General features: G+C 32.7%; 3 protein-coding genes across 7 annotated transcripts; 2 read left to right on the top strand and 1 right to left on the bottom strand.

Annotated features, from left to right (window-relative positions):
* The first annotated feature begins 3,276 nt into the window (after positions 1-3,276).
* Positions 3,277-5,463, top strand: LOC116347456 (UDP-glucuronosyltransferase 2B16-like). Its single transcript, XM_031778037.1, has 5 exons — positions 3,277-3,392; positions 3,459-3,921; positions 3,987-4,060; positions 4,220-4,454; positions 4,526-5,463. Exons 1-5 carry the CDS (start codon positions 3,390-3,392, stop codon positions 5,302-5,304), a joined length of 1,554 nt encoding a protein of 517 aa, XP_031633897.1. The 5' UTR covers positions 3,277-3,389; the 3' UTR covers positions 5,305-5,463.
* A 1,126-nt stretch (positions 5,464-6,589) lies between these two features.
* LOC116347457 lies at positions 6,590-9,078 on the bottom strand. Of its 5 annotated transcripts, none has more exons than XM_031778042.1 (2): positions 9,058-9,078; positions 6,590-8,039 (listed from the first exon to the last, which is right to left on the bottom strand). In XM_031778042.1, exon 2 carries the CDS (start codon positions 7,999-8,001, stop codon positions 6,634-6,636), a length of 1,368 nt encoding a protein of 455 aa, XP_031633902.1. In that variant the 5' UTR covers positions 8,002-8,039; positions 9,058-9,078; the 3' UTR covers positions 6,590-6,633. The 5 variants fall into 5 exon arrangements, with proteins under 5 accessions (XP_031633902.1, XP_031633900.1, XP_031633898.1 ...); XM_031778040.1 differs by lacking the exon at positions 9,058-9,078 and adding an exon at positions 8,747-8,845; XM_031778038.1 differs by lacking the exon at positions 9,058-9,078 and adding an exon at positions 8,113-8,634.
* Positions 9,079-13,011: 3,933 nt separating this feature from the next.
* LOC116347455 lies at positions 13,012-16,937 on the top strand. The gene is made up of 13 exons (XM_031778036.1): positions 13,012-13,145; positions 13,212-13,349; positions 13,615-13,818; positions 13,882-14,004; positions 14,073-14,207; positions 14,274-14,522; positions 14,591-14,734; positions 14,797-14,949; positions 15,013-15,291; positions 15,455-15,700; positions 15,761-15,916; positions 16,183-16,291; positions 16,393-16,937. Exons 1-13 carry the CDS (start codon positions 13,059-13,061, stop codon positions 16,623-16,625), a joined length of 2,256 nt encoding a protein of 751 aa, XP_031633896.1. The 5' UTR covers positions 13,012-13,058; the 3' UTR covers positions 16,626-16,937.
* The last annotated feature ends 449 nt before the right edge of the window (positions 16,938-17,386 follow it).

Raw genomic sequence — 17,386 nt, 5'->3', positions numbered from 1 at the left:
ATTCAGTGAGGTACAATTCGAAAATACCATGGTACAATTCGAAATTAGCATGGTACAATTAGTTTCAGTGAGGTACAATTCGAAATTAGCATAGTTCAATTATATTTCGTATGGTACAATTACTTTTATAATAACAAAGTGTACTTACCGTCAAGTTTGTCCTTTGATCAATTTCCCTGTTCATATTTTGTATTATGGGAACATCTCTAAGAATTTTGAAATATATACTCTGTATACCAACCTTTTTTGAAAGGTACATTTTAGGTACAATTATTATCAGCCATAAAAATTTTAAAAATATCGTTGAGTTTTTTTTCGTCATTCTATCACAATATTGAGTTGGCCCGTAATGTGAGCTCCAAATATTATCGAAACGAGTAAGGTACAATTAAAAATAAATTGCGGTACTATTAAGTACATTTTTGGTACAATTATTATCAGCAATAAAATTTGAAAAAATATCGTTGATTTTCATTTTCGCCATTTTTTCGGGAAGCCCCCGGTGAATTTTGAAGGACATGTTCTGCAGAAGAACGCCATCGAAGTAATGACTTTATGATGATGTTATTTTGAAGGTACATTTTAGGTACAATTATTATCAGCTATAAAACTTTAAAAAATATCTTTGAGTTTTGTTTTTGTCATTCTATCACAATATTGAGCAACATTTACCAACTTTTCGAAACCACAGATGACGCTAGCCCATGAATTTGGTGAATGCAATGAAGCAGTTGGTAATAGTCACTTTTGAAAAATATGCCTCAGAGATGTCAAAAATGGTAAATTTAATTCGTTGTTGGTTAATTTTATATTAATCTACCAAAATTGAATTAAAAATACCACACTTTTTCTTTCTGTGTACTCTCATTAATCAATGCGTTCGCACATATCTTAACTGTGTATTTTAGGTCATTCAACTTTTGCCCATTTGTTTTCTGTGCATTTTTTGTTTATTATATTGATGACAAAATTGGTTGGCGTATGTCCGTGCATTTCACGTTATGAACTTTAATTGGAATAGAATTTAAGTGTACGATCAATCAAGTTTCTTTTCGAGTGATAATAGTCATGATGTGCTGTTAAATGTATGGAACTATGTTGTGCTTTTGTATGTGACATTTTACCTGATATTGATCATTCCGTTCATCAAAGTTTGATGAGGTATTTGATTTTTAATCAAACCACAATGAATTCTTAAAATATTCAAGTACTGACAATTTCGCATTTTTATTCATGTACGATGAGTGTGGTCCAATTTTGACGTATTTTTAAAATCAATAATCGTATCAAAATAACCAAGTGTTTTCAAGTTCAAACCATTCTGATTTGTTCACGCATTTGTATTTTATGTATTGAAACATCCATTTAAATTCAAAATATCAAATTGTGGCTATGTACTCAAAATTTCTTGACCTCATATTTTTAATGATCAATACCCCTGTAATCATCTGTAATATTGGTAGTGCAACTTAAAAATGTCGTATTTGTGTCAAACTTCTTATGTATCATACGCGCCATTTGTTTGACAGTGACAACAAGTGTATCTTAAAGAGCGTCAAAAAAAATATTAAATTCCATCTGTCAAAGTGTATACAAGTTTATACACACAAGTTTTTTATTGCGTTCAAAATGTCGAATTTCGTTCCAACAAAAGATCATTTGCGGGAAGTTTTAATTTGCTTCTTCCATTTAAAGAAAAATCCAACTGAAGCATATCGTTTACTCACTGAAGCCTACCCTGACTATGCTGTAGACATTAGAATGTGTCAGCGTTGGTTTGCGCGCTTCAAAAGTCGTGATTTCGACACAGAAGACAAAGAACGTCCTGGGCAGCCAAAAAAGTTTGAAGATGAAGAATTGGAGGTATTACTCGATCAAAATTCGTCAAACTTAAAAAGAACTTGCAAAATCATTACGAGTGATTCACCAAGCCATTTCAAAACGTTTAAAAAGCATTAGGATTCATTCAAAAGCAAGGAAATTGGGTACCACATGAATTGAAACCAAGAGACGTTGAAAGACGATTTTGCATGTCCGAACTGCTGCTTGAGCGCCACAAAAAGAAGTCGTTTTTGCATCGAATTGTTACTGGTGATGAAAAATTCATTCATTATGAAAACCCGAAGCGTAAGAAATCGTATGGGAAGCGCGGTAAACGAGCCAAATCAACGCCAAAGCAAGATATTCATTGTGCTAAGGTAATGCTCTGTATTTGGTGGGATCAGAAGGGTGTCCTCTATTATGAGCTGTTAAAACAGGGTGAAACGATCACGGGAGACCTGTATCGAACACAATTGATCCATTTAAAGAGAGCATTGAACGAAAAACGGCCAAAATATGCGACCGGACATGAGTCAATAATTTTCCATCATGACAACGCTCGGCCTCATATTGCTCAACCGGTTAAAAACTATTTGGAAAATAGTGGATGGGAAGTTTTGCCCCACCCGCCGTAAAGCCCAGACATTGCCCCTTCTGACTATCCCTTGTTTCGATCGATGCAGAATGCCTTGTCTGGAATACGCTTAACTTCAATTGAAGGTATCAAAAATTGGATTGATTCTTTCCTAACCTCAAAAAATGAGCAGTTCTTTTGGCGCGGAATCCATATGCTGCCAGAAAGATGGGAAAAGGTTATAGCTTCCGATGGCCAATACTTTGAATGACATGTTATTTACAGAATTTATGAAATAAAGTTTTATTTTTACCAAAAAAAACGACATTTTTAAGTTGCACTACCAATAGTGAAAAGCATTCATTTCCATTTTTTCCAAAATTGTATGTGTTAGAATTAGATAAGGGCAATTGTTTTTCAAATCTGAGTTAATAATTAATTCTTACAAAGTGAATTTTCGATCAAAAATGTATGTATACATAATTTGGCTTGTATTGAACTGTTTAAAAACATTTTACAAAAAAACAGGTCAAAACGAAATGCATTTTTAGAAAAATATTTAATATAATTTGCAAAAATTGTTTTTTATATTCAATTATTTTTTGAAATTATTAAAATATTATTTCGTGCGAAAATATGAAATTTCGTTTCAATTTATCATTGTTACAAATGTGTATTTCCGCGTGCGTAACGAACGATTATATGCACAATATACAACTTTGTCTCTTAACGTTCTCTCTAGCGATAATAATTCACAATCTCATTTAGTAAACACAGAAAAAAATGATTAAAACAATACACACCAAAGCAACAATTATCCATCATGTGTTTAACACATCACTTAGAATTTTGGTTTTGTGTGAGTAATGCAATGTATAATACACAAACTTATATTTAAAACAATGAGTAAAATTCATCAGTAAAATTAGTTGTGATCAGTTGTTGGCAGTGAAAACATCGTTTGAATAGAAGAACTTACTACGACGCATTCAAAATGGTTAGACAAAAATTACTATTGATTTTTTTTTAATTAAATAATAATTTGTTTTATTTCTTATTATAGAATTTGCGTATATTATTGGTGTTGTCAGTTATTCTAACACTTTCAAATGCTTACAAGGTGTTGTTTCTCGCTCCATTCAATGGAAAAAGTCACTTTTTGTACACACAAACATTTGTAAAAGCACTTCTCAACCGAGGGCATGCGGTTACATTCCTAACTAGCAATTCATTGAAGAACAATAATCTATCCAACTATACCGAATATCTGATCGACCCCCCTCTCGATATGTCCACTTTTAGATCTCAAGACGATCTATTTGATAATGGTAATAACCCACTTAAAATGATCGGCCTGATGAGCATATTCCCAAGATTTTTCAACGAGTACCACCTTAAAAGTGCCGCGGTTCAAAAATTAATTCACAGCACTGGATTGCACTTCGACGTGATTGTGATGGAAGACTTTTTCAGCGAAAATCTCATGATGTTTGCTCACAAATTCAATGCACCGATCGTGAAAATTTGTAAGTTTCTGTAGATTTCATGCAATAGATTAATTTAATTGGTTTTTTGTTTTGTTTTTGTGAAGGTCCCTTTGGTGCCACCGATTTCAATGATCGAGCAATGGGGCTTCTCACTCCTTCGAGCTTTGTTCCACATTACGTAAGTTTATTTGTCATTTTAGCCAATGACAGACTCACTTTAAAAATAAAATTGTGTGATTGGTGTTCTGTACTTTGACTTGTCGACACAAATCTGTTAAGCTTCGAATTGGAATTAAAAATCTATAAATTTGGAATTGATCGCTCAATATATTTCCAGATGCTAGCATACTCCGAAGATATGACATTCTTTCAAAGATGGTTCAATACTATTGTTATCTTTTATGATTGGGCTTTCCGAACTTTTGTCTACCTACCAAGTGAAGAAGCGTTCGCAAAAGAGCACTTTGCACACTTGAAACCATTGCCATCGATGGATGAACTATTCCAAAAAGTGTCTATAATTTTAGTCAACACTCATAGAGCTTTATCACCACCGCGACCATCAATGCCAAGTAAGTTCCACCATTTCACCATCTGACTTGGATTTACGTCATAAAATACTTAAAAAATAATATCATTGCAGGTATAATAAACATCGGAGGGGCCCATTTGAAACCAGTCAAACCATTACCAAAGGATCTTCAGACATTTTTGGATGAATCAAAGGATGGTGTCATTTATTTCAGTCTGGGAACAGTTGTGCAAAGTTCGAAATTGCCAAAAGAGAAGCTCCAAGTATTTTTGGATTCATTTAAAAATCTCAAACAACGTGTTCTATGGAAATTTGAGGATGAGTCGCTGACGGGTGTACCACCAAATGTGATGATCAAAAAGTGGATGCCACAAAATGACATTCTTGCCCATCCGAATGTGGTGCTTTTTATTTCACATGGCGGCTCCTTTGGTACATCTGAATCGCTCTACCATGGTGTACCGTTGCTCATCATTCCATTTTTTGGTGATCAACATCGCAATGCACACCGAATCGCCACTGTTGGCAACGGCAACTTTCTGATATTCAACGAATTAACAACAGATACTCTATCGGCGACATTGACACAGATACTTACGAGTGATTCCATTCCGATCAAAGCGAAAGAAATTTCAGCCATTTTCAAAGATAATTTAGTTCATCCGATGGAAGAGGCTATGTTTTGGATTGAACATGTTGCGAAATTCAAAGGCGCAAAACATATTCAATCACATGCCATTCATATGTCATGGTTTTCTTATCTTCTGATTGATGTTTTTATTGTTACGGCGATTGCAGTATCTGCGATACTCTTCACAATTTACTGGTTGATTAAGAAATTATTTTCAAGAAAGAAAGCCAAGCAACAATCACAGAAAAAACAAAATTAATTTATTTCTAACGACTTTGAAGGTTGAACTTTCTAAACACTTTGTAATAGTAGTAAAACAAATAGCTACAAACCAATATCATAAAATCAATATCAATTTCTTGTGTTATTTGAAATGTTCATTATGTAGATATCAATAATAATGCAACTCACAATGTCATACAATGTCTCTATTTGATGTCCAATGTCTCATATGTTTATTAGAGACTTTTGAGTTTTGAGTATTGTGAAGCGTTTAAAAAAAAAACAATATTATCTAAATTTGATTTATTTGTTTATTTTTAACGTCGGTACTAGATAACCGGTTGGAGTATGTTGATCTAATACTGTTCAAGATCATATGATGTTATCACCTCACATGTACATACGAACATTTCGTACTTGTATTTTACATTTCTTTCCAGTGACATCACATCACAGTAGAAATTAAAACAGACTCAAGCTGCTGCTATTGATGGCAAATATTTGCAGATAGCGGATGATTATAAAATAGATCAACTCAATGAGCAACGACGAACTATTTTCTCATGGTGCAGCGCATGCATTTCATGTGTACCCACCAGCTGTTTGTGAACAGCATTGCAGCAGCTGATCAGTTAGTTTGGACTTGGGTCGGTTAGGTATTGTGCACAATTGATTTCATTCACATTTGAAAATATACACAACTGTTCGTAAGCGTAACATGATCTAGTGTATGTAAATTATTATATTTGTCAAAGGCGTTGCACATAGAAATCGAATGACGTCTACTGTAAGTATTCGTTATCTAGAGCGTCATTTCTCGAATAAAAGCAATAATTTTTACGATAGGCGGACAAGTGGCATTGATTATTAACTCAATTAAATTCGAATAAGCACTAATATAGGTTTGTGTAAAATGATATTCTAGCTCGTTCTACCTCATTTTATTTGATTTAATTTTTTTCTTTTGATTTTTTCTATCGTTTTCATAGTGTTCGAATTAAAGTGACTATGAACTACTGACATAATAAATAGAATTTCTATTTTAAAACCATTACACTTATGATTAGTACACTCTCTGGCCATGAGCTAATGATTGAATTCTATACAATTTCTATATTATTTTGAAGTAAAATTGGATGAAAATAAGTAGCAAGAGCTATTTATTACTTCGTTATATGACTTTTGGACTCACCTGTCAATAAATACATCTTTCTTTAACGCATAAACCATACCATTTTGTTCCGTTTAGATATGAAATCAACTAGATCGTATGGCTGAAATGTCTGGTGCGATACAAAAAATCGTAAAAAAACCATATAATCTTTTGCAATTATTATTTTCTATTTTTATTTTTTACAAAACGTATCTAAAACAATACAAAATATCTAAATCTTGCACATAAAGTGTCATAATCTGTAGATTCCAAACGTTTCACTTGAATCAAATCAAGATCTGTAAATCGCGTGGTCCATTTTATCGCTAAATAATCGTCTTCGGTTAAATAAATCGTAATTTTCTGTGCGCCCGCTAATTTTCTTCGTTCTCTATTCAATGCGACCAAATCTAATTTTCGATATTGTATGCCTTCGAAAAGGTGTCTTATTCGGATTTCCTTAAGTTTTGGCCATGACCGAATCACCAACCAAATACGATCCACTGTTATATTAATGGTATAGAGTTGTTGGACGTTCGGTAAATTTTGTGTGTTAACAGCACCTTCGGCTGTAAAAAATCCAGCCACTTTTAAATCAACCAAAGGATGATCAATTTGCCGAATATCTCCATGCAATATATCTATTGCTTTAAGTGACAATAATTTATTAACATTCTCTTGATTCGTCAATATAGTCATGTACAAATTTAAACTTTTAAAACACTTTCGTTCGTATAGTTCATTGAGCAAAGTATAAATACAATCCACCATTGAAATCAGTTGATTATTTTCGCCGACAATACTATTTTGTTCAGCATCAATAGCTAATACGTCTAGTTTAATGTTTGATTCAAAAAAGATGTGACGATTCACCCACAGTGTTCGTGAGTCCGTTGAAAATGTGTGAATGTTTGGATTTTTCTCAAAAAATGTTTGCAATTGATTATTTTCCAGTCGATAACAATCGGCCAACTCAACATATTCAAGCGTCGGGTAGCTTCGCAGCAACCATTCATTGTCGGTGCCAATGATTATCGATTTGTCTCGAATTCGCACCGATCTTGTTACATAGAGGGACTTTAAGCTGACACAATATTTCAGACAATTCTCATATAGTTCATCATTCATAACACACTCATTTAACTCTAAACATTCAATATTCTTTAAGATTTCTTTGACATATTCGAAACCACCGCGCGGCAAATTACCATGAACTCGAAAATATTTTATTAATTTTGAACAATTTGCACCGACAAACTGATACGCTCTCAAACGATCACCCGAAATTGATATTTTCTCGATGAATTTACTGAATATGTTTGATTGTAACGCCGAAATGTAGATTCCGTTACTTTCACGCGCAACTTTTGCCGTGTAATTGATTCGGAACAGTTCACCGGCTATTCGTTGGAGGTGCTTACATGTTTGGCCAACGGCAATTAAATCACTGAGCGACAGCAAATCGAAGATCTTGTGAAAGCACTCAACACTTAGCTTGAATATTGAGGGTAAGTCGGAGGTTGCAATTGATAAATTGGCACTTGGATCCTCTAATTTCGTTTTATTTGAGACAAAGTCCATTTTGATTTTGTTTTTTTGGCTACTTGATGACACTTTTACTGAAAAGAGAATAAAGAAATATTATTTATAATATAGGTGAAGGTTGAATTGAAGGTAGAAAGATTTTTATACGCATTTTTGCAATCAAATGGAATGTTCGAAATGAATATTTTTCGGCATAATACGACTGTCGGTCAATTTTCTCCAAATTCACGATTAACGAAGAAATTCATAACAAAAATGTGTGAGTCTCACGTAGTACATTCACCTAAGGTATATTCGTTATACGTTCACTTTTATGCTCCCTAATGAGACGTTCGTCTGTATCTACCACATACACACGATTGTGCTTAAATTTCAAATAAACGCATGTGAAAGTTGAACAAAAGTGCTTAAAGAAGGGAAGAACATCACATTAGGCAAGTCGCATACACAACTACAAAATTATTTTTAAATGTAAACGTGAACGAAATTAATGTCAAACATTATGTTCATGGCGTTATTATTTATCTCTCTATGTAAACAAAACTTTGAAAATATGTGACATTTGGCTTCATATGATTATAGTTTGACAATTTCGATATTTTGGGTCGAAAAATCACAAATTTTGTCAGACAAACACTTTGAATGGATTATAGCTGTGACTGTCGATATAAAAACTCTCCAGTCAAAGAAGCAAGTCAATTTGTACTAAAATAGGCACTTATCTACTTTCATACGAGATTATTATACTATTTTTAAGAGTGATGTGATATATTAAACTTACTTTTATAAACACTTATCCTCAATTTCTGATAATAAGATAACTCCTCAGACAAAAAAAAATATCATTTCAAAAGTTCGATTTACGTCTTATTTTATTCACAGCCGAAGTGGTAATAGATTGACTTGCTCAATTTGCTCAATTTGAGTGTATGATATTTTGGAGTTTAAAACAATTCGTTGAAATTTCACATTTTAAAGAAAACTATTTGAAATTTTGGATTTAATATTCGAAAAATCAGTTGAGTGTTATCTCTTTCTAGAAACGGAAATAATCTCTCTTTTCTTTTCTTCACTTTTCGTGAAAATACTTACTACATTAATCAAACACGTCTTCAGTCAAATCATTTAGTTGAAATTAAAGACAACAAAAATTGGTCTAATTTTATTTCCACTGATACTAATTTATTTATTTCATTCGACAATTGTATTGAAAATGTTTATAAAAACTGTGTATTTGTCCAAAAGTAGAAAATAGATGTTTTCTGAATGATAAACACAGATCGAGTAATTTTAGATATTGCGTATCAAAACCTGATTGTTTTGTTCCATACGAATTAGTAAAGTTTGTTTTAAAACTGGTTTCCATCAGACGCACACGGAGATAAGTAGACCAATCTGAATACTCTATATTTCTATATCAACTATTTAAATGGAGAATTCATTAAAGAGCGAACGAAAAATAGACTTTTTGTTTACTTTTGTTATTCATTCTTTGAAGCGACCAGTGTCACTGTCCAGCGATCATTAGCATTCATATACTATACGGCCCAATGATTTGGGTCAAACAATTTGAAAAATCACACTGATAACTTAAATTCATCAAACGAACTTTACATCCAATGTAATTTTTAATAAATATTCGATTTTTTTTTAAAATAAAAGACACAATTAAATGAATGGTTGAGAAAAATCATGACTCAAATTATTTCTTATTTTCAAAAATGAAACATAGAAAAATGTGCATTACAAAGAGTGAAACTTTATAAAACAACTCACAAGATCGATTCATAAGATAAAAATTCCAAATGGATTTTTGTATGGAAGCCATGCCTGTATGATATTGTAATGATCTGAAACTTTGCACAGGTTATTTTTATCACACAAAAATATTATTCCGAGAGTTTGAAGACATTTCAATGCATATTAGGGGAACCCCCGGAACAAAATTTTGGATTTTTCGCTCAAAAACGAAAATTTTGTATGGAAAGTGGACTTCGCTCCAAATTCTTCCCATTCAATGGATTCATACCGCCACAATTCGATCAACCGAATCTCCGTTACTTTCAGTTTCCACTTCGTCGCTAAATACACGTCTTCTTTCGCACAAATGATAAATTTTCCGGCTCCAATTAATTTCGCTCTTTCTTCATTCAGCGCAATTAAATCAAGATGTTTAAAAAATTTAAATTAAAATAAATCCTCTCAAGAAATCGTCGAACTAATATCTGTCGCAGTTTGGGCCAATGTTGTATAAAATGAAAAATACAGTCGTAGGTACCGTTTGAAAAATAGGCGCGTTTTAGTGCACATTTTTGGGTAAATTTTCCATATTCAATATTTCAGAACGCAAGAGCGGTTGTACCATGCATTGGTGTTTTCACATCTCGAATGCGACCGCTTACCATTTCGATTGCGTTGAGAGTTAACAGTTTATTGATAATCTCTTCATCGATGAAAACCATATGAGAGTGTAGTTTTTTGAAAAATTCACGTTTATGAAGTTCAATAAATACAATCTACCATTTGAATTGGTTGACTTTTTACATAAATCGGTTTACTTTGATAAATATCGACGAGTAATCTTTCAAGTTTTATGTTTGAATCCAAAATCGTATGATGCTCCCATAATGTGTTTGAGTCGGTTAAAAATGTGCGAACACTTGGGTTGTTTGTTAAAAACACTTTAACCCTATTCGCTTCGAGTCTATGACAATCGGATAATTCAAAAACCACAAGATTTTGGTAATTTCGTTGTAACCATTCATTGCTAGTGCCAATTATTATGGATTTATCTCGAATGCGATCCGATCTTGTTATGCTTAACGTTTTCAAACTTGGACAATATTTCAAACAACTGTCGTAAAACTCCCCATTCACGAATCGTACAATCTTTCAATATTTCTTTGACATATCCGAATCCAGCGTGCGGCAATGTAACGTAAACTCGAAAATGTTTGATTGAATTCGTACAATTTACACGGATGAATCGATACGCACTCAAACGATCACCCGAAATTGATATTCGTTAAATGTATTCACTGAAGATGTTCGACTGCACTGACGAAACAAAGATATCATTGCTTTCATGTGCAATTTTTCCACCATACTTCATTCGGAAGAATACGCCGGCTACTTGTTGTAGGCGCTTGCACGTTCTTCCAACGGATACTAAGTCATTAAGAGAGAGCAAATCGAAAATCTCATGAAAAATATCGATATTTAGCCGAAAAATCTCGGGTGATAAGCTTTCAGTTGGAAAAAATGACATTGTTTACACTCTGAATTTTGTGCACGGCACACGATTTCTCATTATTATCAAGTTGATTTAAATGCGCACTTTCAGCTTTCTTATTTGCAAACATTTTAAATATTAACTTTTGATTCCAATCCAATTATTTTTGATTTCGTTATCAAATTTCGCGTGGTTTCATAAATATTTCAAGAAGTGTCATGTTCTTTTTTCCACATCTTTTAGATACGTTTGAAAGCAATCAAATGAACCCGCGCAGATGCCAGAAAAAAAATGTGTTCGACAAATATTTCACGCGACGATGATTTCAATAAGTTTGTTTTTGAAGACTGTATAGAGTCAATTTAGCATACTGAGAACGTCCTTGCTTTGGAGATAAGATAAGAATTACTCGCTTTGAATCGTTTTCGTTCTGTGAGGTTGGCTCTGATTCGAAATACAAACCGAGCACGACAATATAAAATACAAGATTGCTGTGTGCTACAAAAATGTTTACAATGTTTATTTTCTAAATGGCACAAACATTATTAAATAATGATAGTTGAGCATTTCGGAGATTTTGGGGATTTTTGTTGTTTTTCACGTTTTATCAATTAACAGAAAATATAGTACGTCCAATGAATGATTTTATATAACTCTGATAATACATGCATGAAATTACGCTCGCAATGAACTGATAGTGCGAATTTCGTTTGATGATAATGAGTCATTAAATTTTGAAACGAACATATATGTCGGTAGAAGATCATGATTTTAAATATTTTTAAAAGGTAAAATTTAGAAATTCCAACCTGAAAGTAATTTAATAATAACAACAAAAACGTTGAATAATACGAATATCTGTTACGATGTTTGTGAGTCCGTTAGAAATAGGATAATGTCTAGGGTTTTGTAAAGGTGAAAAGGTAAATAATTCAATTCAAATTTGATTTGCAAACACGAATCTTTTGTACGAATTGATGGTAAATATTTGACTTCATCAACTCCATTGTTTTAAAGACCCAGAAGAATGGTGAATGAATAGGAAGATTTAATTGAGCTGATTAAAGTAGAATTTATTTGAGAGCGCACCGTTCATAGAATCAGGCAAATATTTTTACGTACTTTGGACATAAAGTGGGAAAATATGTGCTCATGGTGCTAAATTCGTCATAGTAAATCGACGAAAAACAAAGCCGCAAAAAACATCGAAGAATTGATATTCGGAAATTGTGCAATTTAAAGTGCGAGAAAGGTCATCAACAATTAATCAGTTTTGAGAAAATGTCGCCTCCGAACTCAAAAATTTTGGGCGGCAAAAATTGTCGAGTCAAATGTGTAACCATTCTGATTAAATGACGTTAAAGTATTTTTCAAGTCGAATATATGTCAATCAAGTGGATCACGCATATCCGACATAAAAAACGGTATCAATAGTTCAGCAAAAAAAGTTTTTTTATATACATTTTAGTGTTTACGTTTAGTTAGATAACTTTTACTATTCCGTTAAGCATGCTGATGTTGTAATACTGTATCATTTTCAGAATGATCGAGCCATAATTGTTTATTTATTTATTTACTCGAAAAGCACTCAAGTAATGTGTTACACGATGAAGATGTATATTCCAAGCGACGGATGCTGTGTGATCAGACTCATACGTATTACAATAATCATGTTTTTCATTCGTTTTGGGTTTTTCTGAGAAAGAGCGATTAAATAACACTCTGCCAATTTACGAATAAAAATTCAACAAACATATGTATGTTATCAGTGAAAGTGGCAAATTAAATACGCTATAAATATGCGTTGATGTAAAAATGCGGCGTTTATTTAGAGATTTACAACGAAAGAATAAAGTGCGAAATGTTCTCTGTGTATATTGTTATTTTAATTTGTTGCATTTGTAACTATTCTTCTGGTAAAAGCGCTACAACCAACCATCCAAATGAGGTATGTAAACTTGAACTTATTTAAAATGCATTTGAAACCGTTTGAAGTAAATTGATTTCATTACAGGTGCTTCATAGTAGAAATCGGAATATAATGCAACAATTGGAAGGTGATTTGATTCGAGGAATAGGCGATCGTTCATTCTCAGATGATCCAAATTTGAATGTGTACTTCACGCGACTCAAGAATAAGGCTTTGAAAGAGGTATGTTCGGCTCAAATTACTAGTTGATCATTTTCAAAAAAGGCAGAGCATGAAATGGCATTTATGAAGCGCCTTTTTAAAATGCGCATTATTTCAGAAGCGCTTGGTATTACCACTTGTCAGAAGATACTCCTAATTGTATTAAAATAGAAGTGACATTAATAAAAATTACAAAAATAACACTAGCACCTAGCAAATTCATGCTCTAAAAAGTAAAACAATTTTCTACTTAAAAACCGCTTTGTTTCTTATCCCAAAAATCCAGGCGTCAAATGACAGAGAAAACGTCAAACCCGCCATCGATAACTTACATTCGACGTTAATGAAAAAGTTTGCGCAGTTTAATCACTCTTTAGAATGGTATAGTACCCAGATGGAAAGCTCCTTAAAGGAATTTGAGCCTTTGCCGTTAAGCGAACGAAAAATATTGGCATTACATCAACTTTGGAAAAACAATACAATTTCAATGGTTTGTTGTGGAATCTCAACTAAAAATGTATCATTTTCTTATTGAATTTTCATTGTTAAATAGTTCTCCTCCAGATCAGCTAATGATAAGCTTAAGCAAGCGTTTCAACGAAAATTGGAAAGTTCCATTGATGACCGTTTCGTTGTGTTCCAACGAGAAAATAAACGAAAGCGCGATGAATTCAACGTATGTAATTTAACACTTTTGAAATTCGAAATCTTTTGTTAATTATTTAATAATTTTATTTGCTGCAGGATAACTCCCATGTGCAAATTTCAACTCTTCTTTCGGATTTGATGGCATTAGAAATGGAATACTCAAATTTAAATTTGAATAATATAGAATTGATCGCCACATTTGGAAAAATAAAAAACGATACTTTAGAAAAGGTATAACCATTAGGAAAAGCTAGACGCAAAATAGACTCAAATACTATATTTTTTCCTTTTTTCCAGATTTATATCCGCTTAATGGATGATGATGAATTTGTGAGTCATGAAAATATTAAAAAATTCTTTCAAAAGTTTGAAAAAGTCGCGGGGGATTTCCTAACAAAGTTATTAAGATTGTTAGAACTGTGTTACGATGTTATTCAAAAATACGATGAAGTGGATTTACAGAGATCGTTCGATCCATGCCTCGAAAATATGCACACATCGCTGTACCAGAAATACCACCATTTTATGGAAAACACTCTGGAAACGGTGTGTTATCACTTAACATATTTCATTCTTTTAATCGTTTCTGATGTTTTCATTCGTTACTTTTTCAGTTTTTGAATCAAACAAACATAGAGTTGGCCGACGGAATTAAAGAATCATTCAAAAAACAGATAAAAAAGATTATTGACAATAAATATCAGAATTCGAAGCAACAAATTGTCATTCCTTACCTAGAGAAATGTGCTCTCTTCAAAGTATGTACTGACGATAGTTTGATCTTTGGATCAATTCTTTTTGCACTTCAAACTCATTCCAGGATCCAGCCAATTTGAAGCACAAGGCGCCAATCGACCAAATAAAACGGAACTTTGAGATAAAAATGCTAGAAAAAATTCAACCCCAAGCTGATTTAAGCTACACCAATTTGAGTCCGGAATTTGAAACTTATAAAATTGAATCATTAACTGAGGTGCGAATATGGTAAAACTTTCTATTAAATTAAACACTAATTATTCATTATTTTTTTCCACAGTTTAAATCAATAGAATTCGGAAATGAAAACATCTCCCAGAGCCTCCTGACCTACCTCACCAACTACTTCAATTTTATGCAAACAACAATCATCCAGGCATCGGATTCATTTGAATCAAGTTTGGAGAATTACCGAAATTTAATGGATGCATCCATTGACGAGGTCCGAATTCATTTAACGGACAATGATTTCGAGAACCAAAGGGATCAAGCAAAAAAATTTGCAATCATATATCTAAAGAAAATTCATTTAAGAGCGAGAAATCCATCAATTAAACAGGTTTGTCAATTGATTGTTAAAAAATTAGTATTTTGTTGTGATATTTTATAGAAAGTAGTGAATCAGAACAAAATTCCTCTACTTTTTAAATCTTCAAATGTCACATCTTATGAATTTCTATGATTCCAATTCTGTTTGATCCAATCGATTTTTTTCATTATAGTTCATCAGTAGTATTGAAGTCGACTCAGTGATGTTCAATCGATTTACTGAAGTTTTGATTGAAGAATTGGATCGTTGTCACTCTATATTGGATCAAATGTTGACAAATTATGAAAAGTGTCTTGAGGATAGACCAAATTCCACGGTGAATTTTATAAATGAAACATTCGATGCATTTTCATATTATTATTTAAACTTTCCCTACCTGCAAACACATCAAGAAATAATAGACGAATCAGCAAAACAGGTTTGAATATATCGATGTAATTCGTTTGAACCATTTAATGATTTTATCATTGGTGTTTAGGCCGATTGGAAGAAGAAGTGCAAGGAAGCCAATGATCAATTGCTTACATTCAAGGTGAAAGGTTCAAATGTTTCAAAATTGATAAACATTACGGTTAATCTCTTCAAAAAACTCGTATCAAAAACTAAAAAGTACCATCTTCAAACTAATATGCAGGTAATTATCCATGGGACGATTGATATTTGAGCATAAATGTCAAACTTTTAATAAGAGAACAAGATTCGCCGCTCAAAAAAGCATCTACTCTAAAATGGAGCGTTAATAAGGCCCATTATTTGTTGACGCATGTGCATTTTATTGCGTAAAACATGAGTAACATATGTTTCTTTTCCGTGTTCCATTTTCAATGTGGCGCTTTTACGTTCGGCGGATCCAATTTTTTTAGTCCAGCATTTAATAAAAATTATTCAAAAAAATTTCAGCTGAATTGGTTTCGAGCAAATATTGAGTGTCTCAACCATAATATGCGCTTAGCCAGCTTTTCATCTCGAGAAGAAGTCGATCAAGTTGAGAAACAAATCCGAGATGCAGGTAAAATCGAACACTTTTGCCACAAAATTATTGATTTTTCTGTTAGATTTTTTTTTTAAATTTCAATAAATTTTAAATATTGTGTTAATTTTCGAAAATAGGCTTTGGTGGTGATGGTGGAACCTTTTGGACGGCTGGTACTAAATTGGGCAACGACAACAAATTCTATTGGATGGGCCATGATAAAGAATTCGCATTCACAAATTGGGGTGATAAAGAACCGAACGATTTTAATGGGAAAGAAAGTTGCGTCGAAATGGTTGAATACCACAATTTAAAATGGAACGATTGGATATGTGACTGGGAAAGATATTTCATATGTGAAGAGTCATAGACATAGAGAAATTTAGACAAAGAAAATAAATAATTGAATAGATTTTTTAAGCGATCAGCGGCAATGGCATATCATACTCAGAGAAATTGAACAGTGTAAACACAAATGTTTGTTGTGTATTTCGCCCATTTACACAGACGTTTCACACACAGTGTGAAACGTCGAATTACCCACACTACAACAAAAATGCTGTGAATTCGACATTTTACACTGTGAGTGTATAACGTCAGTGCAAATCGTCATTTTACACTTTGATTTTGCAAGTTCAGTGTAAAATGATTTTTCGTAAAAAAAACTATTTTTTTCAAATGATAAATTTTTTTTCATATTTTTATTTTATTGTTAAATATTCAATGAAAGATTTAAAATATAATTTGATTTGAAATTGATGTGATTTATAGTGATATTTTGCTCTAAAAAAAGTTTACCGGTGTATTGTAAAAACATAAAAAAATCCGTATCTCACGCTCATATTTGCGATAATTTTTATTTGTTTTTCATCATTATAATGATTTTTATCATATATATGATTTTTAGGTATGCATAGGTGAGCCGTATGCGAACGAAGAGTGTGGACAGCGGCTACGAATTATATGTGAAAGAGGCGCACACAGTGAAGTGATCGCTATTTCTCATATTCGCTGCATGAAATCCGACAGAAGCATAGCCGCTTGTATATGTGAGAGTAGAAAGAACGAATATGAGAATGAATGAGTTGCGATAGCGTATTGTGTGCCATCTGTATTGCCGTTTCTTCATTC

This window comes from Contarinia nasturtii, unplaced genomic scaffold, assembly GCF_009176525.2.
Source record: "Contarinia nasturtii isolate CC-2019 unplaced genomic scaffold, AAFC_CNas_1.1 Cnas_scaffold_1905, whole genome shotgun sequence".
Taxonomy (NCBI): Eukaryota; Metazoa; Arthropoda; class Insecta; order Diptera; family Cecidomyiidae; genus Contarinia; species Contarinia nasturtii.
Note: the sequence above shows the minus strand (reverse complement) of the source record. Positions and strands in the feature narration are given on the sequence as shown.